At 39.7% G+C, this 26,229-nt stretch overlaps 2 protein-coding genes across 4 annotated transcripts in view; one reads left to right on the top strand and one right to left on the bottom strand.

The window, feature by feature from the left end:
- Positions 1-18,888, top strand: part of CAPN7 (calpain 7) — a 32,914-nt gene extending 14,026 nt beyond the window's left edge. For 2 of the 3 annotated variants that reach the window (XM_035316349.1, XM_035316350.1), the window contains 12 exons: positions 255-401; positions 2,026-2,132; positions 3,599-3,719; positions 3,962-4,106; positions 5,099-5,198; positions 6,804-6,939; positions 7,403-7,478; positions 9,863-10,008; positions 10,485-10,547; positions 13,128-13,258; positions 14,760-14,852; positions 14,932-18,888. In XM_035316349.1, the coding sequence (XP_035172240.1) occupies positions 255-401; positions 2,026-2,132; positions 3,599-3,719; positions 3,962-4,106; positions 5,099-5,198; positions 6,804-6,939; positions 7,403-7,478; positions 9,863-10,008; positions 10,485-10,547; positions 13,128-13,258; positions 14,760-14,852; positions 14,932-15,076 (1,410 nt within the window). In that variant the 3' untranslated portion in view covers positions 15,077-18,888. The remainder of the gene's footprint in view (positions 1-254; positions 402-2,025; positions 2,133-3,598; positions 3,720-3,961; positions 4,107-5,098; positions 5,199-6,803; positions 6,940-7,402; positions 7,479-9,862; positions 10,009-10,484; positions 10,548-13,127; positions 13,259-14,759; positions 14,853-14,931) is intronic. The other variant, XM_035316351.1, reaches the window with a different exon arrangement.
- A 1,028-nt stretch (positions 18,889-19,916) lies between these two features.
- SH3BP5 (SH3 domain binding protein 5) overlaps positions 19,917-26,229 on the bottom strand; it is a 47,973-nt gene continuing 41,660 nt past the window's right edge. The window contains exons 6-9 of the mRNA XM_035316352.1: positions 25,005-25,047; positions 24,275-24,494; positions 22,007-22,267; positions 19,917-21,353 (exon numbers count right to left, since the gene is read on the bottom strand). Of these exons, the coding sequence (XP_035172243.1) occupies positions 21,172-21,353; positions 22,007-22,267; positions 24,275-24,494; positions 25,005-25,047 (706 nt within the window). The 3' untranslated portion in view covers positions 19,917-21,171. The remainder of the gene's footprint in view (positions 21,354-22,006; positions 22,268-24,274; positions 24,495-25,004; positions 25,048-26,229) is intronic.

Below are 26,229 nucleotides of genomic sequence, written 5' to 3'. Positions count from 1 at the left end.
GGGGAAACCAAGGCAGGTGCTTGCTGGTCACCTGGTGGACCAGCGTCCTTAAGAGCTGGCAAGACAGTTTCTTGTTCACAAGGGCAAATCACTGCAGGATTGATACAGGTGTCCACATCTAAAAAAATGGTCAGGTCTGGCTGTGTCTCAGAAGATATGTATTGCTGAGAGTTCTGCTTTGTTATAGTTCTTGAAGTATTTCCAGAATACTGTATTAGCTTTAGGATGACTTTTCATTTATTTATTTTACACAGGTAATCATAGATGACCAGTTACCTGTTGATCATAGTGGGGAACTCCTCTGCTCTTATTCTAACAATAAGAATGAATTATGGGTATCACTAATAGAAAAGGCCTACATGAAGGTCATGGGAGGATATGATTTTCCTGGATCAAATTCTGTAAGTACTAGGTTATTTCTAACAAGCAAAAAAAAAAAAAAAATCCAGTTAGACAACCTGTCAAATAACTTTCCTTCTAGTGAGATCAAAATTAATTATTTGGGGAGGCAAGTATTTGATTCCTTCTGTTTGTTTTTTTCTGTTTCTTCATTCCACAAGTGTACTTAACTATGCTTGATGAGATCTCTGCCTGTGAAGGTGGCTTACTCATTCTAGTTTGATGGAATTAATCTTGGTACTTTGGACTGCAGGACTGGAACGTATTGTTGGAAAGTGTATGTGTTCTTACTGAGTCTAGGTGAGAGTTTTGGGCAAAGTTATACCTTCTTTTGCCTGCATAAATAATGGTGATTTTTGTTTCATCTGTTATTCTATAAATAGGGCAGCTTTCCCTTGTTAGGTCAAAGAGTCAGATAGGAAAGGAACAGACTGAAGTATTCCATATATATGGAGAGCAAGTACTTTTGGTCTGTGAAAGTTTACCATATTGTTCCATGCATTTATATAATTATGTTTCAGGTTCCTATATTGTAGCTACTGAAGAAGCATTAATAATGCTGCAGCTAAGTTGACATGCAAGCTATTCTTTCAAAGAGGCTAGTTGACTCAAATGAGTTGCCCAACTAATCTTCATTCATTACTTAAGAAGTATTTCTGTTTGTGTTTTTTTTTTTTTCATTCAAACTTAAGAGTTTTAATAGTATATTTTCGATTCCATGGCGCTCTTCGTGTTCTAGTTGGCATCTTGATAATTACATTCTCTGTGGATATGACAGGTAATCATCACCTTTGGAAATATGCAAAGCCACGTTTGCCTTGATAAGCATAAGGAGTAAATGTAGCGTACTTTTGTATGCTATAGAAACATGTATGTTTGTCAGTGGTGGGCTGCTTTGTTTTGCAGAGCAAAAAAATTAGGAGACAATAGCGGTGTTATTTGCATTGTCCTCCTATAACTTGCTATCCGGAAAAACAGCTTGACTCATGACATTTAATCTCCACCCATCCCACGTCTTTTAACTGTATTATAGCTTCCTTGTCTGCCCAGGCTTACTTACTGTCTGTGTTGTATTTGTAATTCCTGAAATTCCCACCCACCAGTGCTGTTTATTGACCCTTCAAGCATTTATAGTTCCTGCTTTTCCTTTGAGGAGTACAAAGCAAAAGAAAGGGGAAGAAGTAGTATTTCAAGGAGATGAAATGGGGAGATTAAAGTGTCTTTTAACTGGAAAGCACAACAGAAAACATGAAAGGCCTTAACAAAAAGAAGAAAAATCATAAACCCTGAGCCTTAGAAATAAAAGTTACTTAAAAATGCAAGGTTCCAAATAGTTCTTCCAGGACTGTGCTTTAAAAGTATATGAATCAAAGAAGTAAATGCAACACATCATAGAACTGTGCATGATTGATCACTTTTTAATGTTTATGTAGCTTTGAAATTCTAGTTCTTAATCAGTTCATTTTCTAATTTTATATAGTCTAAATCTTGAGCCTTTTATGTATGGAAATATATTGTAGCATGTATACTTGGTTTCTTTCAAGGCAATCATAACTTATGTACAGGGCATCATAAGCTTATAGATGGGTTATCAGTTACGATTTCTTTTGAATGTTTGTATTTCAGAATATTGATCTCCATGCACTGACGGGTTGGATACCGGAAAGAATTGCTATGCACTCTGACAATCAAGCTTTTGATAAAGATAGCACGTTCAGAATGCTCTATCAGAGGTAGATATTCTCTCTTATTAAATCATAATTAAAATGATTGCTGTGTAGTAGCTCAAATGCCAAAGTAAAAGCAGTACAATCACCACAGATCCCTCAATTGTATGTTTTAAAATCTCCATATGCTTTCTGGAAGAATAAAAAATGATGGATCGATGACTTTATTAGTATAGAAATGTAAAATACTGTGGAATTTTGTTTTATTTGCACTTAGCGCGGGGGAAACAGTAGCCTATTTCTTGATGAAGAAAATAGAATATAGAGTCAGAGAAGAGCAGGTTGGAACCACTGTGTAACTTAAGTCTTTAATAAGTAGAAGGAAGTATAGGAAGCATATCCCCTGGAACTTGATTTACTGTCCCTAGCAAGTGGATACAGCACGGTGCTAATAATCATATCACAAGATCTTGTTTATGTTCCACTAGTAAATCTGGAGTAGCAGCAGGAAGCCGGTCAAAATTGTGATACTGATCTTCAGGCTTACTGTAACAATTCTACTTACAGTGAAAGATACAGCTGTCAGCTGTATTAAACGGCAACTAGCAAGTACTTGGATTTATTTCAGAACTTCTTTTCAACCAGTTTCTTATGTGTTTCACAGCAGTGGAAGGGGGATATTCTGTTGACTGAAACAACTCCATTCATGATGAGAGTGTGTGACTATTTCTACAGTGCTTTTTCGGTTGGTTAGGAGCTAACACTTAATTGCTGATAGCTTTTCAGATATTCTGGCATTGCAGTTTGGAGGTGTGGCTGCAATTAGGATGAGATTATAGCTTTGCTGTTGTTGTTGATCTGTGCTAAACTGACAACCAGTAGTCCAGTGACCCTGTAAACCATGTAGGTACCCTGAATGTGTACTTGCTTTTTAGCATGTGCTGGAAAGCATACTAGCAGGTCTTCACAGCTGTACTTGCTGTGAAGTTAATAATTGCAATTCAAAACAATTGCAGAACTGAGTTGATGATTCAGACCCTATAGGCCTGTGCTGAATAACACAAAACCTTAGTGTAAACATTTGCAAAAGTCTAGAAGGTTTAATTTTTCCTCTCATGTTTGGGAAAACCCCCTCAAAATCCTGGGGTCAGTGGAGTTGTTAATTTACTATATGTAGTGATTTAGCCAAGTGTCGATGAAACCTCGTTTGTGTTCAGCTGAAGATCTGTGAAGAGTATCTTTAAGTGATACAGATTGAACTTCAGGCTGACAGATGATGATTTTTTAATTTGTAAAAAAAACAATGATTTTTTTTTTTACTTGCAGCCTGTAGTTAGATACTAGAAGAAAGTAGTTCCACTTTCTGAAGTTACTTCAGGTGTGATTTCTGATTACAAAAAATGTATTTTATTTTTTTTTTTTAAAAAAGCATGGTCACACAGATAGTGTACAAACATACCATTGCAGTACCTGTCAAATGTTAGTTTGCAACTGGTAACATTTTAAGTTATTTTTCACCTCTTTTTGAACAGATTTCATAAGGGAGATGTCCTTATCACAACAGCAACAGGTGTGATGTCTGAAGAGGAAGGAGAAAAATGGGGTTTAGTTCCAACCCATGCCTATGCAGTCTTGGATATAAGAGAATATAAGGTACTGAGTGAAACTGAAAGCTTTTTTCAAATACCTGCTTGAAACTTGTGTCTGAGATAGGTATCTACTGATTTTTGTTCTAATGGCTTGCATAGTTTATTTTGTCTGAGCTTCATTGGGAAATTCCAGAAGCCTAATGATGATGCATTTCCTTAAGATACTGGTCTGTATTCCATATTCACATATTTATAAAAAGAATCGTGACAAGATGAATCCAGCAATTTTATTTTGTATTTCTTTAGGGACTCAGATTCCTTCAGTTGAAAAATCCCTGGAGCCACTTACGTTGGAAGGGAAGATACAGTGAAAATGACACAAGAAATTGGACCCCAGATTTACAAAAGTATTTGAACTTTGATCCAAGAACAGCTCAAAAGATAGACAATGGTAATAAAGCATAAAAAAGTAGCTACATAACTAAATAATGTAGATCTTTGTGGTTTATCCCTGCAGAAAGGTAGAAAGAGATATAGAAAAAGTAGCAGCTCTGTTTTTTCTGATTGTTATGAATGATTAGCTCATTATTTACTTGGTGATTCATTTAGTAAGGAATTGTGTATCTATAAAATGTAGCAGTTAAAATTATTCATGTAGTTTTATATAAATTTTGAGGAAGTTAATTTTTCAGACTGTATTGACATACTGGTTTTTGTCTAAGTGTAGCTATTCTCTCCTTTTTTTTGTAGTGCTGCAAGATCTGTAGCTGCCTGTATCAGGGACTTGCATTATGATCATGTTATCTTTTGGGGGAGTTCACTTTATTGGGAATCTGTCAGTTTGCATGTGGTGTTGGTTGGAGTTACAATTAACCGAGCTATAGAGAATTATAATAAATACATGAGAATTGTAAAGACAAAGCAGATTTGGGGTGCCAAAACAATCCCATGGATATTGGTGAAGTACCTTAGAAATACATTTAAACATATTCAAGTTTATTAAATTTTTATTGTGCTACTAAACTAGGTCTCTGATCTAGGGGAGCCTATTTGACTATGTAATTTTTTTCAGAAACTTAGGAAATAGTAGGGCAGTTCAGAATCAGTTAGTGATGTCTTTTTTGGATACAACAAAGAATTTCTTACGTCTTCTGATAAGTGCTTGATAATGAAAAATGTCCCGACAGCTTCAGGTTGAAAATCTGGAGATGTGCAGTTATTCTTTGTTTTTCTTGTTTCAACTTGTTTGCTTTGGGGATTAAGTTTAAATTTAGGAATTTGGGCAATGCAACATTATGACTGTTTTTACAGAAATGTAGGTTTATGTAAGCTATATTATTCACCTGGAAAGAGACTCCTGGAAGAAGAAAAAAAAAAAAAAAAAAAAAAAAGAGTAAAAGCAAGATGTCTGGTAAGCAAACAGTAACAGCAGTCCCTTTTTAGGGATCTTCTGGATTGCCTGGGAGGACCTGTGCCAGTACTATGATGTTGTTTATTTGAGTTGGAACCCAGGTCTTTTTAAAGAGTCTACATGTATTCACAGGTTGGTCCAAGAGAAATTTTTTGTCAATATAGCAGTAATTTTTTTTGATGTGTTTTCTTCCTTCCATTCTTCCCAGTTACAGCTGAAGAGGTTGGACTCTGACCATGCTCTTGAGCCTGACTTTATACTTCTAAATTCAGAACTCAGGCTTGGAGTGTTTCTGTAATGTTAAAACTTCTGTGACCTTTATGATGATGCTGTGTACATAAGGTTGTGTAAGCAGCTTCTGACCTCAGTCCTATATCTCTGTATTGGAACAGAATTCAGATTGTGCACTCCATGGTTGTTTAATGAGCCACTAGGCTATGCTTGAGTAACCTAGCTTTTATATGGAATTATTTCCCCTGGACAGTTTCAAGTCATTTGTGCAGTGCCTGTTGTCTTTACAAAGTGTGTTCACTCGCATCAGAACAGTCAAATTCCACTTTTTACCAGTTGTAGTTGTCTTAAGTTATCTTCCTTGCCCATTAATTTTTCTGAACACAATACCTGTCTCCTACCTAGTATCCATCACGTTCAGCCTGTCTGTTACCCAGTTTGAGGAGAAATGCCTCAGTTTCTGGTAGTGAGGGTTTCTCTGTCTATCCACTCCAGTATGCTTTGCTACACCCCTGTGTTCTCCTCAGGGCTGCTGTCAATCCATTCTCCACCCAGCCTGTATTTGTGCTTGGGATTGCCTTGGCCCAGGTGCAGGACCTTGCCTTCGGCCTTGTTGAACCTCATGAGGTTCACACAGGCCCACCTTTCAGGCCCATCCAGGTCCCTCTGGATGGCAGCCCTTCCCTCCACTGTGTCAACTGCACCACACAGCTTGGTGTCATCGGCAAACTTGCTGATAATCTCACGTCTCATCTCCTGGTCTGTATTTCCTTTTATTAGTGGTTTTCAGGCCTCTGTTTAGGGAAATGCCTAGCACAGTGGCAATTGCCATAAGAAGTGGCATAATGATAGTAATAATTTGAAGCTCAGCTGATAATGCAGCCAGCCACTCACACATGCTGCTCAGTTAAAAAAGGTGGGAGGGTCAATGGGATTTAATAATAGCATCATCCATTTTTGTTCCCAGTTTGCCACATTTTGCATTGTCATCGATACTTCTTGCTTTCCACACCGCATTTTTCTTGTCTAGACAGTTCATGAGGCAGGTTTTATAATAGGGTACCTCAAGGATATAAGGCTTCATGCAGACACCTTTCCAAACATGAAACAAATTAATTTTTATTTTAAAGCTTACCTGAATAAAAAACTACAGGGAAAAAAATTGGCAAATGTGACAGTATTTGGTAAGCCCAGGCTCTTTGAATTGTTCACCTTTTTTCTGTGCTTTGTGTGGTTGCAGTCACCATACCAAACAAGCTGTGTGCATTTAGCGTTGCTGATAACCATGCTTGTATTGTAGCAAAGTCATTTATAAAAACAAAGATAAGATAAAGCTTCTGACACAGCAATTACCGAATACAGTAGTTGTAGGTACCAGTAGAAAATTAGCCTTTGGTAATTTTGTTACTGATAGTAGACAGCTCTATGCATGTAGGATTTTGAGTTAGTTTTCAAAGCACAAATTAATATCCTACTGATCTAACAAAGTGTCTGCATTGCTTCTAGTACTTGGGATGCAAAACAAGGTCCAGTGAAGGATGCTTACAGCCTGGCTAATAATCCACAGTACAAACTGGAGGTCCATTGTCCACAAGGTGGTGCTGCAGTCTGGGTCCTGCTTAGCAGACACATCACAGATAAGGTGCCAAGTTCTTTTAATTACGTTTTCTAGTTTGAATTCTATAATGTCTTCTGTAAATTTTTCTATACTGCTGTCTCTGGTATAAGCATATACTGCTTATATTTTCACTTTCAGGTATGTATGCATGTGTGTATATATATAAAATTTAAATTCAGTGGGTATAGATAAAAGATACCTGCATACAAGATTGTTGAAACAGACCCAGAGTAAAAAATTGAGAGTACACCATAAGGGTACTGAAGTAATTCTAAATCCCGAGGGTATGAAGTTTTTTCAGTGTAATTGGTGGTATTTTTTTTCCAGACATTTAAAAAGGAATTGGTGAGGTATTTCACTAAATACAGCTGTGAGACCATACCCTGTGATGATCAAAGGGTTTGAGAGAATGTTGTGCTTGATTTAGCTTGAATGTTAGTTACATTTCACAGAAATATATATCTCTACTTAATTTGTGTTTTTATAGGATGACTTTGCACACAATCGGGAATTCATTACAATGGTTGTATACAAGACTGATGGCAAAAAAGTTTACTATCCAGGTTAGTATACTGTGATTGTCAAAAAGATGATGCTTAGAAGTAAATGAATTCTTGCAAAGGATTTTGTAGGAAAGAAAGGCACAGTTTGTTTTAAAACTGGATGTCTCATTCTAAGAGGTCAGTCTTTTGAAATAGTTGTTCAAGCATTTGACCATCTTTGATAGACTACACTGAAGGAATAAACCAAGCTGCAAGCATCAGAAGCACTTAACCCTATTTAGAGGTTTACCACAGTGTTGCTAGCACTTGATTTAGCCATAGCATTTTCTTTATTGACCTGTTTATTTTTGCAGTGACGGTAGTTAACTCTTTAAGAGACACTGCTTCTGTTTATCAGATAGCATTGGTGAAATGATACTGGTTTACAGCTTCTCCTAAATGAAAATAATCACTGTTAACTGTTCTATGAGCATGGCTTTGCAAAGTATCTAAAGTAAGTTCATGAGATACTCTAAAATACTTTGAAGTGTTCAGCTGCATCGGGTATGTAATGTTTAAAAAATATTTAGATGTTTAATTTTATCCAAGCATTGCATTACTCTTGGTCATTGTAGGTCAGATTCTGCTTACCCTAAGAAGAAGGGGATTGATTTTTGGAGCTTTGTAGCTGCAGAAAAGCCATGCATGTTTTATTTCAAGACAAATAGCAGATCTGAGACACAGCAAGTAAAGGTAATGGCTAGGTAGACTGCAACCTTAAGATAGAACGGATTGATAACATCATGGTTTCATTTGTTCTCTATGTCAACATAGAGGTCTTGGCATTAAAAAAAAATATCTTTGAATTAATTCAGTGAAATTGCATCCTAGCACAAGCAGGATTTGGTCTGTTGCTTTTACAGATATGGAACTCCTTCAGAACTAGGGTTGTGTTCAGGTAGCTGCTCACACAGCAGGTAATAGCAAGAGTTAATCAGAGCAGCTTCTAAAGCTCTTCTGAACAAAGAGTGGAATTTGTGCTTCTGTTTGTTATGTTGTTTTGTGGTTTTTTGTTGTTGTTGATTATTATTTTTTTTTTCATTTTATTTGTTTCTCCTACTGGAATGGCTAATAACGGTTCTGGTGTTCATCTCTGGTCTTGTTTCACTGAACTATGCCAACCAGTTTGCCTAGAATCCAAATTCTCTGTGAACAGACAGCATCCATTGAGACCTTACCAAATAATCACCACTTGTTGCAAGAGCTGATCTTGTTGAAGAATTTGCTTCTCCTTACAGCCCAAGACATGCCTGTGACTTTGCTAGTTCTTGTAGCAGCGCTTATTTTGCATGTGTGTTATACTGAAAACATTCTCAAGTGGGCAAGTGAAACACATTTGTACAGTGGAGGAACTGTTGGGTTCTGCTTGAATCAGACAGTCTTCTGTCTGTATATGAGCTGCATAATTAATCTGTTTTATCTTGCTACCCAAACTCTTTTATAAACTTTTAATCTCACGAGCTGAAACTCCTTTAAAACCTTTTTCCATGGAAATAGATTTGTCAAGCTGCAGTATTATTTTTACCATCTGTTAAAATGAGATCAGAACAAAGCAGGTTAATCCTTTGGCACAGAGGCAGGGCTTTCCCATTCCTAAGCTTCTCATTGTTTTATATTAATCCTTTCCCTTCTCCCATGTTGCTTTGTAGAACAAAGGACCTGAGCCTGGGTCTGTTGAAGTAATTGGCTAGGTTTGTTCTTGCTTCACTAAAATTAAAAGAACTCTGGAAATAACCAATTAGAGACTGAATAACAAATTGTATTGTGTAATTGTAAAAGAAAATGTTTGGGATGTTTATAATAAATACTGCATTTGCATTGCTACTGGGATGCAACTACGTGTGTAATGATACCAAGGGGGAGGAGGGAAAAAGATGGAGATAGTGGGGTTTTTGTTGCTTTTTTGTCTGTTTTTTTGTCTCCTGAAGACATTAAGATTGTTGCAGAGTCTTGTTTATCAACTAGAACTGCCCTATCAACAGAGAAGGGAGCATCTCTAAAAGATACTTCATAGACTTATTTGTATAGAATACTCAAACATTCTTCATTCTTTTCTTTAAACTTCAACGTAATCATGATATGATCTCCTTTGGATAGAGACATTGGTAGGAGATGGGCAAGCATTTCTTCTAAGTTATGGGATCTAAGCTGAACTTTTAAGTGCAGAATTTGTCCTGACATGTGATGTACCTCTCCCGAAAATGATAGTTGCTCTTATTATTATTTCTCCTCTTTTATGAACAAATCTTGAGGCTTTCTTTTGAGAGCACTCAAGTCTGGTTATAGTCTGACCTTAGTACCAACAATCTGACTTTCTGGGCAAAATTCACTGATTATAAAATGGCTAAGAAGTTTACCAAGCTGGGGGATTTTTTTGATGTGCAAAAAGTTCTTTTTCTTTTCAGCTGATCCTCCTCCATATATTGATGGTATTCGGATCAACAGCCCTCATTATCTGACCAAGATAAAGCTGACCTCTCCGGGGACCCATACGTTTACCTTAGTGGTGTCCCAGTACGAGAAACAAAACACTATCCATTACACCATCAGGGTACGTACTGTTGGCTTCAAAATGATTGTAAACAATTATACTATAAAATGTACTTTATTTGTTAATTTGATGAACAAGAGTGCTATTGGGTTGATATTGTTACTTTGAGGGAGGCTATGAATGATGGAGCAGAACCACTGGATAATGTGCTTGATAATGTTCTCCCCTGTATGATATATTGTGTCTATACAATATAGCTGGGGGGATAGGGACAGGACATGCCTGCTTTGGCAGTCAGCCACTACTTTTCTCCTGAGATCTCTTCTAATTAAGACATGGGCTCCAATGACCTCCTTCCTTCTTACCCAAGTATTAAAGCTGCATTTCCTTTGTGGTGATTTTCAAAGCATGTAAAGTGAACAAATATCTAAAAACTGTGTGTAGGCAATTTTGCTTTTTTTCTTTTCTAATATGTTATGATTTCATGTAAAAAGAGCCAGATGAATGCATAACCAACTTCTGCTTTTACAACGCAGGTGTATTCCTTGTGCAAGTTTACCTTTTCCAAGATTCCTACACCTTACACCATTTCCAAACGGGTAAAGAAATAATTTTTTTGGGTCACTGTATAATAATTCTGTTTTGGCTGTTCCATATTTGAGATCTATAACGTTTCTAAATACATTTTGACACTAATGCCCAGAAATGCCAGCTTAGGCTATTGTCTCATAAACAAAACTTCTTAGCAAGGTCAACTGAAGCTTAATCTAAGTAATCTAAGCATACCTAGCTAACACCAATCCTGTACTTTTGTAGCATGTAACATGCCAAAACTGCTCTTTAGGTATTGTTCGTACCAACGTAAAAGCCTTGGGCGGTTGACTCACTCTGTTCACACCACTCTGTAAGAATAGTTGCTTAACTTTTATTGGCATAAAAATCCTATTTGGTATGTAAAGTCCATAGTAGCGTTACAGCTGTACCAGTGCAGATAATACTGTAAAACCTTTGTTGGATAGACAGACCTTTGGAGGAACAGCCTGTACCCTAACATGTAATTATTGTGCAGAGATCAGATTGTGCCAGTGCTACTGTAGAGTAAAAACTCAGCCCAGGATGTCACTCATTTTCCTTTGTTAGAAGTGTATGGTTTTCTTGAAAAAAAATCTTGGGCGAAATCAGCAACGGCGAAGTAAAAGCACCAATACCGAGACTGTAACAAATGGATTTAGCATGGCAATATCACGATACTTCACTGGTCTTATATTTTGCTAAGACCTCTCAAAGGTCTGTAATCACTGGGATAAGCACTTGCATTGCAAAATAGGAATAAGGTGATATATGGATGGTATGTTTCATATAGAAATGCTCCCCAAGAGTACAGCAGCAGGGGCAAGAGCAAAAAACTTGACTAAAACTAGTGAGAAGCCCAGGCAGTTTGGGGGCCAGCTATTTCAGTATTTCAGATGTTAACATGAGCCGCAGTTATGCGTTCAGCTGAAGTATAAATATAGACAGGAGATCACAGGCTGATGTTTATTTTCAGAGCTATACCTGGTATTAGCAATTTCATCCTCAAGAAGGAATAAATTACCAGCTGTTAACTTTCATCTCTCTACTGACTGTGTACATACCCTGGGAAATCTTATTATAGACAGAAGTCTTCTGTCCAAAGAAGCAATGTCTTCAGGAAAAGAGAAACAGGAGTACTTTGAGCCACAGTGGTGGAACAGTCCATTTCCTAGGATGCTCGTGCCTGAAGTTGAGGATTATGTTACTTCATGTAGCCAAGGCACCATACCATCTTGCAGCTAGACTCTTAAGTTTGGACAGTGTTCCATACTAGCTGTTAGTTCTGGAACAGCCCCTTTAATCTGGCTGGTTCAGGAGAACGGTAGGTGGCTAGAGAGATTCCTGGGAACAATGTGAACACTCAATGCAGAAAATTGTCACTTCTAGCTCTTAAAAACTGAGCTGGGAGAATGGTTTAAGAAGGCAAAAGCACACTGAAGGTGACACAACTGTTTGAGGCAGGTCATCTGTTTGATGTTGTAACATGTTTAAAGAGAGAATTAAGTATGTGGAAACCTGTTAATTATTTGAAGATGTGTCTAGCCTTCAAACAAAAGGCATGTTCTATCTGTATGAGTAAACACAAAAAGCAAGTTGCCTTTCTTTAATGCTTAAAAACAAGCAGATAACTAATTCACAGTTTACCAGCAAAAGAAAGCCCTGTTAGATAGCTCATACTAAAGTTGAGAGGTCAACTTCTGGCACTAGCCTAGCCTAGCTGTGGTGGGGTTCCTGGGGCAAAGTGCAGCCAAGGTGGAGAAGGTCTGGAAAGCTAGCAGCACACAGCAATTCAGGTTCCTGGGTGGTAGCATGGTGGGGGAAGAAATCCCTCTTGCTTCCAAACTTGTTATGTTTGAGGTTTTTGGACACCGGGCAGAGAAAATAAATCACAAGAAAAAAATCTTGATCCCTACTGGTTTGATGGAAAGGGGAGGGAAGTGACGTACAAGGAATGTATCTCAGCTATAAATTTTGTGAATGCCTGGCATGTCTTACAAGTCTAAGCTTTCACTTTAATGACTAGCAGGGGGAACTCACAAACAGATGGCCTGTTCCTCCAAGTCTGAGCAGCATTCTTTTTCTTGTATTTCTTTGTCCCTTTGGAATCTGTCCTTACGCATACCTTTCTTGTCCCTGCAATGCTGTTTCTCAGAGTGCATAGATGTGAATGGACCAGTGGTGGGAGGAGTGATTTCAAAAGCAAGGGCTGTAACACAAGTAATATTGTAACTCTTGTGCTGTTCATGCTTCTCATTTGGTAAAAATAAAATAAATGACAACAACAAAAAAAAATAAATGACAAACTACACCAAAAAACCTTGAAGTAGGCACAGGACAGATGGAAATATAGATTCTTCATTAGACACAATTCATAAGCTGAAATATACTACCTTTAAAATGGATCTAAGGCTTTGAGTGAGGTAGGGGGAGGACTGCAATGAATCTTTCTAAATACTAATGCATTCTGCATTTCACTTACACTTTAAAAATTCAGAGATTCCCTCAGTCAGTGACATCTGAAGTGAGAGGAGCTTCTAGTCTTGTATTGCTTTTCTATACACACAAAACCTCACGATATAAAGTTTTCTCTATTTTTCATTTTTTAGGTTAATGGACAATGGAAAGGTCACAGTGCTGGAGGATGTGGAAATTTCAGAGACAGCTACAAAAATAACCCCATTTATCAATTCCAGATGGACAAGAGTGGGCCATTACTAATTGAACTACGTGGACCAAGGTTTGTAGAATAAGCATGTACCAACAGTGAGAGTATTATGTGCTATGGACGAGTGTTGTCAGTATTTTCCAAGGGGAGGGTGGGAAGCGCCCTGAAAACCCAGAAGACAAGATACAGGAGGCAGCTCAGATAAATAGTGCTATTTGTTTGTAACTTCGCAGTAGCAATTTAAACTTCCATCTTTGCTACTAAGGAAATCCTTGATGTACAGGGAAAGCAGGAGTCATCTTTCGTTTTAGTTCTGGGGTCTGAGCAGAGCTAGGTCTTGCAGAGCAGGGAAGAGGGTACAAAGGACTTGTTTCTTCATAAAATTATCTTATGGTCATACTTCCTTTTCTTTTATAGTGGAGCTAATATGCAGGACACTAAACACTAACTTACAGGCTTTTAAATAATGGCCTGGGCAGTAGCTTGAGCTCTGAAAGTGCATTTACTCTGTGACCTGCAGATCAGGGGGAAGAACTGGATGTCTGTGCCCTGTGGAGTATCGATCACATTAAAAGCTTCTCCCTGGAGTTGCAAGTAATATTTATAAATTTATGGGCACTCAGCTGTTACTCTGGTAGAATATACCTGTATCAACTACTGCATCCCATTCCTGGAAGGGCTTAAGAGGACTGAGCTTTGGAGGGGATACTTGAGAAAGCAGATAGGTTCAACTTAAAACGTAGCTCAGAGCTTTTGACCCTCACAGCCCCATTTGCAAGCAAAGTAGCGTCAGTATTCTTTAAGAAAAAAAAAAGGTATTTTCTTACAACTGGTAGTCCAACTGCTGAGGTTATACAGGTCAAATTCCTTCAGCAGAATTCATTCTCCACCTCAAAATACCACCATACAGAGCTTCTAAATAGCAACGTATCTCTTAATGTGCAGTCAAGTGTTGTGGATTTTTTTTTTAAAGCTGTACCCTAGAACACTGCAGCACATCTCTTTCCTCCCCTTTTTGAGGAAAATCTTCTGAAATGAAGATGAGTACAGATGTGCTTCCATGAAGGGGTGGCTCTCCTGCTCCACTAATTAAGCATTTCTTTTTCTATATGCATTTTCTGCTCGTTCTTGGGCAGTTTGAATGACAGGGCCAGCTGTGCCTGTTACATGTATTGAGAGGTAGTAGACACATTGTCCCAAGTTGTAATGCAACATGAGAGTTCTGCTGAGATGACCAACATTCCCATTCCTCTGACAGTGATAAGATCACAGCCCAGGATCTGTGCCACTCAGGAGAGAAATATGTCACCACAAGTTTAACCGCTTGAAGTCTGTTTTGGTGCAGAGACAAAACTAGCAGTAATTTTCCACAGAGTACAGTTCTGAAATGGCTGTGCGTGTCTTCCTCCAAATGGTACATTCATGGGGTGGTAATTTTCATTAGCATTTCTGTCACAAATGTTACAAAACTTTTAGATGTGTTCCAGCTGTATAGTTGTTTTTTTTTAATGCTCTCTTTATGGTAGCCCTGGTGACCCAAATGACTAAAATAAGCCTGTCACTTTACTTGCAGGCAATACAGCGTTGGCTTTGAAATTGTCACAGTCTCAACAGTAGGAGATCCTGGTTCCTATGGCTTTCAGAAGAAGAGCAGTGGTGACTACAGGTAATAATAGTTCATTCAGTGAACTCTTAGCAGTCTGAAACATTTCAGATCTTACAATGGATCACTTCTTTTATCATAGGTGTGGATTTTGCTACTTGGAAGTGGAAAACATACTTGCTGGAGTTTACAACATTATCCCTACCACATTTTTGCCTCAACAAGAGGGTCCTTTTTTCTTAGATTTCAACAGTACTACTCCTCTTAAGGTATCACAGCTTCAGTAAGGAGACAGACTTGCGCACTACTCTTTAAAGAAGTATTTTTGAGCTGTCCTACAGTCTAAGAAGAGGTGAATAACTCTTACTACACAAAGAACGCAATTTTATTTTATGCATAAGTCATAGCCAAAAGCATGGAGTCACCCATTTGCTGATTAATTGTGGTAGACAGCTGTGGTTTTTGCTGCTAGGGTATGAGAGTGAGCACTGTTCACTAGGCTTGCGAGCAGGCTAAAATGCTTACGTTCAAAGGAACTGGCAGAACATAGGTTACTGTAATCTTTCTACATTTCAAATCAAAATATAGTGGGTTTATATAAGAGAAAAACTAACACTGAAATTTACTTCTGAAATATAGGGTCTATGGGTTTAGGATTTTATTCTTAGAAGTAAACATTTAAGAAAATAGTATTCTTGTGTATTCTGCTTATTCAACCTCAGGACCAAATATGTATTAATTGCTATTTGTACTGAATGGCTTGAATGTTTTTAGCACTGAAGTAGCTCTCACATTTAAATGTGAACTTACTACTGCTGAGCATGTAGTCCAGGTTGCCACTAACATGTTCAGCTTATCTAGAGTATGTACATGGAAGTAAAAGATAAGGAAGATTCCAGCTTCAGCTATTTCTAAAAGAAGAGCAATGGCTTCACCCACTTTACTTTAAGAGCTGTTATTTTGTATTGGTATTACTGTAATACATATTATGACACCAGGTACTGTATGGCTTTCTTCCTACTAGCTGCAAAACCTAGCCTGATCACAATCAGCACTAGAATCAGTTAACCAACAGTCATGCACAGACAGTAGAGCACCCCGTTCACTTAGCAGACATGAAATGTTTTCATCTGAAGGTGCACTGTAAGATTCTCTGTATCTACTGAAGTAGTCTCATGTGCTGGTGCTAGGGGGTAGTTCTCTCCCTCTTAGCAGCATCCTGACAAAAATAATAAGGATAAAACACTTCTTTGCAAGTACTTAGCCTGCATAGGAAGAGTTGTTTTTAAATTGAAACCGATGAATAAAAGTAGCACTTAACCCATGTCATCAATAGAAATAGGGTTAAAGTTCTTAAGAAAATAGCAGAAGTGGAATTACTCCAGGAGAAAAAAATGAAGTCTACTGTTGCTGCCCTATCCCTAGCCTGTAAGATATATATATTAAAATATAAATATCTGAAAAGGATTAAAGGTTAACTTTTTTTTCAAATAAATTACAGAAAAAAAACGCTGTGACAGGAGGAGAGGGTGCTTTTAAAACAGCCATAGAAGTTCTTTGCCATTCAGGTTTACCTGGCAATTTTTTGACCAAAAATATATTACTTAAATAATACCTGTGCTCTAAAAAAATAAGACTTGTTCATTAGGAAAGCAAGCGTGTAGTACAGGAGAACAAGAAATACCTGTGGGCTCAAGTCACTCTCCTGGAAGTCTGCTATTTACTTTCTCCATAAAGTAAGAGTCCCTTTTTGTTTCATCTCCTTCACTGGACAGCTTTTTAACAAATGTCTAGCTTTCAAAGGACACTGAAAACATGTCTTTTTGGACTGCAGTTTTCTTAGAGACTATCTGGGCTTTGTGACAAGTTTGTCATAGTGTGACTTACCTTCATTTGCAGGGAAGTTTCTGATGATTATTACAATAAATCAACATAGGGAACTGTATGGGCACAAGATGAGCAAAAATCAAGTCCTTTATGGTTATCCTTGGCTTTTGGGAGTAGTCAGTTGTGCCAAGGACTGCTTCCTCTCTATAAAACTAAAGTTTCACTTAACACAGATTTATAGAGAAAATATAAATCTTAGTACAGGCTAAACCAGAATATATTGCATCTATTTTAACACCTATTACATTAGAGGTAGTTATGAAGTCTAAACAGTATATTCTTGACTGCAGATGCCAGAACTAAGTTTTCGCATGTCCTCTGCTGTTTGAGGTCAAGCTGGTAGACTTGCCTACAGTGAAATCTGTTTTTCTTTTGTAGTCGGTTTCTGCTCTGTAGGAAGTTGTCCCCTCCCCTTTTTTGTTTCTCTCTCCAAGCACAAGCTAGTGCCAAAGCTTATGTTGGATGAAATACACATAGAAGGCTCAGCTTCCATATTGTACTAAAGCAAAGGCAAGGAATGCTAGACAAAGCTGTCTCTACCCAGACACAGTAACAGTTTGTACATACACAGTACAGTCAGTGGATTGGGTTTATGCCCATAAATGCACAGGATTTAAGTTCCGTATCACTGTCCTTTTAAAGACAAGTCATATTCAAATACTGTACCTGCAGAGTTAGTAGAATACCATCCCATCACTCTACCTTTCCTTTCACAGCTAGGACAACATTCATGTGGAGCATTTTAAAAGAAAAACACAAGCTATTCTTGTAAATTCTGGTCTCTGCCAGTTCTGGTTGTGACAAATTAATTTTACAATATTGTATTACCATTTTTATTAGGAAATTAGTCGCAATTATTCTTTCCTTTGATATTTTCTGTCAACTACATACATCTACCATTTTTTCCCACAAATCTAGAAAAATGATTGGAGAGTAAACTGCTCCTTAAGTTATAGTGCAGCCTCAGCCCAAGATGTAGGTTAAGCTTTTCTTTCCCCTACATCAGTTGTCATTTTTGATCTCTAATGACAATATTAGATCGAGTCAAGCTGGGAAATGCTGCACAGAAAATACTTCTAGAAAAGAGTAAGGCCTGTGTGGGGAAAAATTGAAATAGCTGCACAATAGCTCAGATTGTAAGGAGGGTACGTTGGTCATGTTACTTTACTTCCAGTCATGCAACTCTTGACCATTAAGAGTTCTCTGCCTGTAAACATTCAATTAAAGCCTTTAAACATTAAAATACAAAGCCTTAGAAAGCTGACCAACAAGCAGACTGTATTCCTAAGTTGTCACATACTGTACAGTTGTAAACTGTCTAAGCTGCAGCTAAATGACAACGAAAGCCAGTTGTTGTAAGGGGCTTTAAGAGGATTTATAATTTCTTTGATTTACTAAGGCTCCTATAAAGAAATTATTTTTTTTAATTCTCTCTATCTTTGGTGCTGAGGGGATAACTGGAGATTAGAATGTTTGGATGTTCTCCTTGCTGATGTTGCTGAAACACCTTTTCTGAGGTTCTATTTTTTTGCCTTTTTTTTTTTAAATCCTACCTTAATGCTCCATGCACAACACCATATGCTGCTGTTTATAGCTCAGGGTGAGATGCCCCCCAGACACACACGTCTGTTTGTTTTGTTAGGAAGGAATGGGGTTAGTCCTTCATTAATCTAATCCATCAATTTTCAAAGACTTACCAAGAGTTAGTACGTGGATGAATGATACCAAGTTTCTATCTCATCTGTCCCAAGTCTGAAGTTCAGTCCTAGTTTCCTGATGCACGTTTCATGCAACTATTTTGTACAGTAATTTTTATGCACTTGACCATGTGAACTACAAAGTGTTTGAACAAGCAGCTGCTTAGAATTAAGTTTGTGTACATACAGAGGTTTTTATCACTTAGTCAAAAAATGACATTTAAGTTGTGTGATAATACCAAAGAGTAGTAGAATTCCTAGATTAAAGTTTGCTTTATACATTGTCACTGATCACATATACTTTGATACACCAGAGGCTTATTTTTATACCCATAAAGGTAGCTACCATCATGTTACACTTCAGAATACATGAAAAATTCCTTCAAAAAGTAACCAGAGAAAGCTTGTTAATTTGCCTGTACTCCAGTGTTGTATGTTCATTTAAGTTTGTCATATTTATAATTATACCTTTTATGGAGTTTAAAATAAAATGAGTTTTCCATTAATTTATTAGACATGTAGTTGTGCCTGTTTGCTTCATATTTCAAGTATAATTTACCTGCTGAGCATGGGTTGCCAAAGGAAGAAGGCTGTAGCAAGATCTTTGAACAAATACTGAAGAAACACAGCGTAACAGAAAGGGTTTGTTGGGTCCCACACCCTTCCACACTTCTGATCAATGGCTTTAATCTGCTGGGAACTGAACCCCATCATGACACATGCAAGGCAGCACATGCAACATTCCTGTATCCTGCTGAACATTACACAAATGCAGGGTCTTTAGGTTTCCAGTCAGAACTGGCACTAGGAGGAAATTTGATAGCAAGAGGCCTAGAAAAAAAAGCAAGTGTATTAGAGGTTGACTGGCAGGTATACAAAAATAGATATTCAGCCCCAAGTTCCTCTCTTGGTTTCTCTAACTGTATGCAATACAGACAGTAGCTCAGTTATGAAGTTTTAAGTAAGACATTTAATAGTGTGACACTGTGCTTCTGCTTTTCATTTCATATTTAACACTGTCAGTCCCAGCTTTTCCCCAAGTAATAGTCACATGAGAGGCTGGAACCAGTCTTTTTCATAAGCATGTATTGGGCTGGGAAATGCTGCCAATGGTCTTTGGAACATGTAAGTGCATATATTCACAGCTACTATAGTTTAACAGCTACCATGCGTTGCATTTAGTTTTTATGGAAACAGGTTTCTTTACCTGTGGTTCTGCACATCCTTAGAGCAAATTTCAGCAGCATTAAGTGCAGGGGTGTTTGTTGTACAACACAGAATACCTTCCTCTTATCTGTGTACTGAGAGACTTGAAAACCTGACTTCATCTCCAGTCTCACAATTCAGAATAAGAAGTGAATCATGGATATAGGGATTCAGAAAGCTGACAGGAGGTAACAGTTTCCACGCACTGCAAAGGATTCTAAATAGCAGAGTGAGTGACACTGGGCTGCAGTCTTCAGCAGGGAGTAGATATTTAAAGTCTAAACTTGCTGTGGGAGAAGATTCGGTTGAGACACACTTAGCTTGCACAGACGCAAAATGAAATGTGGAAAACGAAAATGTTTACTGTAGTGTGAAGAATTTTACATTAACTTTGAGAATAGATACACAAGCTGTGGCAAGGACAAAATACAACAGGACTGCAAAAACATAGAATAGAAAATACTTTGGGCAATACTAAAATTCCCATCAAATTAACAATAGAAACTGACATTTTAGATAAAATGGTGCTTTCAGAAATGCTTAGCCACCAAAACTGAAGAGTCCTAGGATTTTTACTACCACTTATTAGCATAATTACCAGACACTACTACTGCCTAACAGCTGCTGGCAAAACATGCCCGTGCCCTTTCTAGTTTTATTGAACACTTTCTCTAGGGCATACTAAAACCTCAAGTCCTTTTAACAGTTATAAAACCCCACACAGTACAACCTACGGAGAAATTGAAGAACACATTGTCAATCTACACTGGCAATTCTTTTTCTTCATGCATATTTTAAGGATGAACCCCTTATCATAACTGTCCCGAAAACATCTATCACTCCCATTTTCGAGCAATAACACTTAAAGTGCTGAAAAATAATACTTCACTTCTCAGGGGAGGGGAAGGGCGAGGGGCCAATCAACTCTTTTGGTCACTGGATCACCCTTAGAGTCCAAGCCAGACTCAGGAAGGTGGCTAGAAAGGGCCTATCGCTGCTGAGCGTTATCATTCCGTTTCTGTCTCTTACGCCAGTTTTTATAGGCATGACTAATCTTTATCCTTTCTGTGAGCACCAAGGGAAGAGTGAAGGCTTTTAGACCCACACATGCAGCTTTCCTGTACACAAAATATTTCTACAGCTTCAGCATAATACAGACAAATACAGATGTTTAAAGAATATGCCACTTATACTCGAGAGATCCACTGTATCTGAAGACCATTTCATTCTACAAAACTGAAGCCAAACTGCTCTCTGCAAATGTCTGGCTTGAATTTCAGACCCCCTACTGGCATGAATTTACACAGGAACATTGCTAGTTATTGCTTCAGCCAGGCTGCTACAAAACAATTTACAAAGTCTGTGAAATAGGGGCACAGCTTACCATTTGATAACTTGTCTGGCCTACAAAGGATTTACTGAATAAAAACTTCAGCCCTCAACATCAATTAGACTTCTTAGTGCAGTTTCAAATTCTTAGAGTAAACGCTTAAGATTTGGCATATATTATTGGCACAATGTTCTTCAAACACTTAGAAGTTCATGTATAAATATTTATACTCCCATTAATCAGGACAGGGCACAAGGAGGACTCAGCCAATCTGGGCAGCTTTTCTGCCTGCGCATATTCCCTCTTTGATTTTCATGCACTGAAGGGAGAGCTGCTTCATTCGGTTATCCAAAGCCAGCCCCTCAGTGGAGCTGCTCCTGTTGCTGCTCCTATTCTTGTTCACTCTGTCGCTTGTCTTGTTCTCAGCCCCTTCTGCCCTATCCCCTGCAAAGAAAGGATTAAACTAGATGTTAAATCCAAATTTCATTCTGCAACTTAAGGCTCAAGCGGGTCCCTCTGCAGCTTCCTTTGCCAAAGTGCGCAAAAATATAGGAGCAGGAGCAAGAAGCTTAAACCGAAGCTGGCCTTCCAAGCCATGCTCATCTTGTGCACTGCATCAGTAAGTTACAGTGGAAACAGACTTAGGTTGGAGTGCACAAGAGCAGTGGTAATCCTCTAGTCTGAATATGTCAGCAAGGGCTTGCAAAGCCTGCAAGTGGTTCCTTTTGGCACCTTATTTTTTTTTCCCCTCTGAAAAGCAGGAATTTCAGCAAGCAGGACAGTAATTACAAATTAAATTTTCCTTAAAGTAAGTGTTCCATCAGAATCCCACTGATCACTGATTTCTGAGGAACCTTGAACCCCTCTGCTGCACTGAGACAAAACTGGGGAACCTGCGCAGCCAGCAGAAGAACAGTTAAAGCATTTAGATGTCATCGTTAACTGTGGGACACGCAGGGCCTTCAAGAACTGTCTTCCCCAAGGAAGCGGCCAGAGCTCAGCGAGCTTGCAACATGCCTAGGGGAGCTGAGAGGGTTTTCCTGCTCCCTTTATAAGGCTGAAAAGCATTGGCCCAGGGCGTATCCAGCTGTGCGTACCTCTTTCAGCTTCACATTCAGGGGACGATGCACCGCTGCATTCGCTTCGGGGGCCGAGGACAGGGAAGATCATCCCAAACTCAGAGAGGGACACGGGGCTGGGCAGATCCAGGCTTCCAGGTCGCGTTGCGGGAGGAAACTGAGTGGGCACCTCACAGGGGCTCGTAGGGCCGGAGCTGAAGCTGGACACCGACTGAGTTTCTGAGTCTTCTTCGGATACAAAGCTGCTGCCATTGTCATCCTCAAACACTTCAGAAGCCACTGCAATGGTGAAAGAAACATTCCCATTAGTAAACCCACTCCCTAATTAGAAGGCAGACGTAGCTCTAGGGGCAGACTGCTTCCACCTTATCTTCCCACATTTGCAGTTAAAATTCAACAAACTTAATATTTCTTTTTGGATGGAGCACTACACAACAAATAATGGAAACAACAACAAACCTCGCCTCTATCACCTTCCCTGATCATGTTTGCTCCTATCTGGAGCCAACTCCAAGCTGACTAGATTGCGAACCAACTCCAAGCTGACTAGATTAAGCTGCTAGCAACAGGAGGAGGAATTCAATAATGAAAGTTCCATTTTGTACTAGATACAGGGTGTAGATTTTGCTAAAAAACCAACATTTTTCAGTCTCGGCTCCCTGCAGCATGGGGACCTGCGAACCAAAGGCTTTCTGCACTCCAGGAGTCTCACTGGGATCAGAAGGTTTGTTATGAGCATCAGCCTCTGCACAACCAAAACGTGTGCTGGAATCACACCAGTCTGAAGAAGTCCCAGAAACAGCAAGACATTTACGATGACCTGAGGTTATTTTCAGTTATATCTCCTCATGATTCCTGCTGTCAGAAAGGCTCAGAACCAACTTGAGAGAAGAACAGGAGCAAAGCGGCAGCGCTAACAAAATGGCTCAGAGGAAATCTTTCAAAGCAGTCCTCCTGTTATCCCTGCACACCCCTCGGACACAAAGGGGGCAAATGGAGGCAGCTGCCACCATGGTTATTTCAGAGATGTCCAGCCTCTTTCTGCTGCATGTTCAGATTGCAGGACTGTATTCACACGTTGCAGAACTGACCAGAAGGGCTTCAAAAACACAAAGCTGATAACCAGCATTCTCCACCTTCCTGAGCCCCCTTCTGTGGCATTTCATCCTCAGAGACAGTTTGTTGTGGTTTGGATTTTGTTGTTTTGCTTTTAGATGCCAAATCCAAGACTGCAAAGTGGCCTTTCGTTTCACTTGCTGTGTTTTATCTACATGTAGGAAGCAATACAGATAACTGCCTTCACCTCCTGCAAAGAAGGTAGGGTAAAAGAGATGTTTCCCATTACAGGAGTCCTCTGCTTGGCCAGGAGCACTGACACCAGCTAGTCTACAGCAAAACTTTAACTATAGCTTATTTATTACCATCTGAACTTACTATGCCCCACAGGAGCATCTGCTAGGGCAGAAAACCCTTGCTGATGCTGCTTTATTTAACTCCAGCAGACAGAAACCATATATAAAAGATATAAAAGGGCCTTGGTGGAAACTTCCCACATTGCAACATGAGAGCTTAACCTTTTGTGGCTATTTTGGTTATTGTGCCTGGCAGGCTGCTAGCACTGCCCTGCCATAACCCAGTTCTACGCTGGCACTAGACACAACCTGGAGTGCTTCCACCTGTATCGCACTGCCCCTGAACGTCTTCAGCACAAGGAAACCCTCGACTCTTACACCTAAGTCTCCTGGGAGGCCTTCTGCACAACAAAGGAGAGCCTGCGGGCATCCCAAGAGCCAATTCCCGTCTTACTCATGGGTACACAACCTAGGAACTTCAGGGAATTCAAAAGCCATAGTGAAACCACCTTGTACCAGCTGTCCCAGGCATCAAAATTGTTTGCTGTGACAGGAAGGCTTAAAGGTTTTAAAACCAGAAGGCTTATTTTCACACCAGTACCGCTGCCTCAGCAAACTGGCTGAATGATCTAGGAGCAACCCGTGACCACCCCAGCCAAGTCACCAAGAACAGCACTGCTGGTTTAAAAACTAGGAGCGTTATCTGAAACGCATTAATTTTATTCCTGCCATACCATACTGCACAAAGAACAACAGGGAACAGCTTTTGCACTTCAGCTCATACATCTTCCCCTTGAAAACTGGCTATCGAAGAATACAAACTCCTGCAATAACTGCTAATGTAAGTTAACCAGTCCCCCAACAGCCAACTGGTTTCGACATTTCTTACAGTGCCCATGGGATATTCCCAGACACGGGAGTGCTCTGTACTCACTTGAGACGCTGTCTGACTCCAGTTTACTTGCTGACAGGTCTTCCACAGATGTATTGCTTCCTTCAGCACCCACACCACATCCTCGGGGCCCCATGGCAGTGGACCGTCTCCTCTCATGAATCTCATCTGAGATCATCTCCAGGTTTTTCAAGGCAGTCTTATACTCTCCCTTTGCCAGGGAGAGTTTTGCCTGCAGGTCATCCACTGTTTTCTTCAGTTGCTAACAAGGAAGACAGGTATTAGACGTGCTTTTGCTATGAACATGGACACACAGCATGCAGTTCCCCGTTACGTGTCCATCTCACGGGCCCCTGCTGGGCTGGCACCCCCTGGAGCCCACGTCCCAGGCCATGGGCTTGGCATCCCACTTCTTCCAAAACCTGAAATTCACATCTGAGTAGTGTCTGAGCACTATGAGCAGCCCAATGCATAAAGCATGGGGCGGGGGAAATCCAGAGACTACAAGAAGCAATGACAGTCAAACAGTGTTCAGCTCTGAAAATGAGCAGCAGGGTTCAAACAGACTTGGAGCGCTTTTACTGCGCATGAGGAAACAAAACGTCTTTTTTCTTTAAAATGTGCATAGCGAATTGTTCAACATAAGATGTTTGGAATGGAATTGGTCTTGAACAGAAATGCAATACGGTTATTCTTGTAGCACTTTATATGCAATTTCAATATTTACCACCAGCAGTAAATAGTCTCAGGTGGATCTGAACCACGCACGTACCTCTAGTTGGACATAGTACTTTGCCTTGAGTTCAAAATAAGGTCTGTGGAAAAACAAAGAACATTTGTTTACAACCACTGGGACAAAACACGGAGTACTAGAGTGGGAGTTACTCTCCTCACAGCACTAACAGAGCTATGTTGTGTTTCAGTGTAATCCTCAGACTACTGTGTAGGTGATAGAACACCTACAGGTGCTCTCAACCTTCCCCCACCCTCCCAACACATCTATTTCTTGTGGGTCTTTACCCTAAAGACAAATAGCAGAATTCCAGTTTTTAGAGCTGACAATGTAATTCCCTCAGGCCTAGATTCTGCAATATTTAAACACAACGTCCAGCTTCAGGCATAGACATCCTGTCTGTAACCAACAGCAACCTTTTCTGAGCAAATAACACTTCCCTGAGCAAACAGCACTTGCCTCTGCTGTAAATCCTACCGCAGCTGCATCGTGGACTGTGCACCAGAGCTCAAGAATGCGAAACTCCAGCTTTCCAATCCTATATGCTTTTTTGGGTTGAATTCAATACACAGTCATACACGAAATAACCTGTACTCATTTCTTTGTGCTTAGGTTATTTCATAGCTCCTATTTTTTCAGTCAGCCCCCCTTTAACTTCACTAGCAGCACACAGCCAAGCAAGCGCTATACGATGTTGCCAGTGAGGCTGATCCAGCCAAATCACACCCGTCTTCCCTCTGCTGGGACACAGCCCTGCCAAAGTCCGCACAGATGGACCTTCCAGGCGTGGTAAGCTGTCACAGCTGGGATCCTGGATCCCACGGTTAAAGGGCTCCTACAGCCCCACCTCGAAGCAATGGGAACGCAGGCACGGACAAAGTGGCACCTCCCTTTCTCTCCCTGGTGCCAACCAGGCACAGCCAGGCTTGAATCCTGGCCTCCCATCAGCTTCCACAAATGTTTTGTACCAGCAAATGAGCACACGTGGGTTTGTGTGGTGTAAATATGTATCTGTGCCTGCACATGTGCATATCCACACACAGATGTATGAGCAGCCATGCTGACAGGTAAGACACCTAAGCCAGGACAAGGATGTAGCACTGTGACAGGTAGGAGCCCAAACATGAGCACTCTTCCTCGCCCATGGCTAACAACTACCCAGGCACCCAACACTGAGCCTGAAGAGCAGAGAGCACTGCACTAGCAGGGCAGGGGCTCACATCTCCTCAGGTCACTCCTTTCTCTTACATCCACCACCTTGTAG

This window comes from Oxyura jamaicensis, chromosome 2 (genome assembly GCF_011077185.1).
Source record: "Oxyura jamaicensis isolate SHBP4307 breed ruddy duck chromosome 2, BPBGC_Ojam_1.0, whole genome shotgun sequence".
Lineage (NCBI taxonomy): Eukaryota > Metazoa > Chordata > Aves > Anseriformes > Anatidae > Oxyura > Oxyura jamaicensis.
Note: the sequence above shows the minus strand (reverse complement) of the source record. Positions and strands in the feature narration are given on the sequence as shown.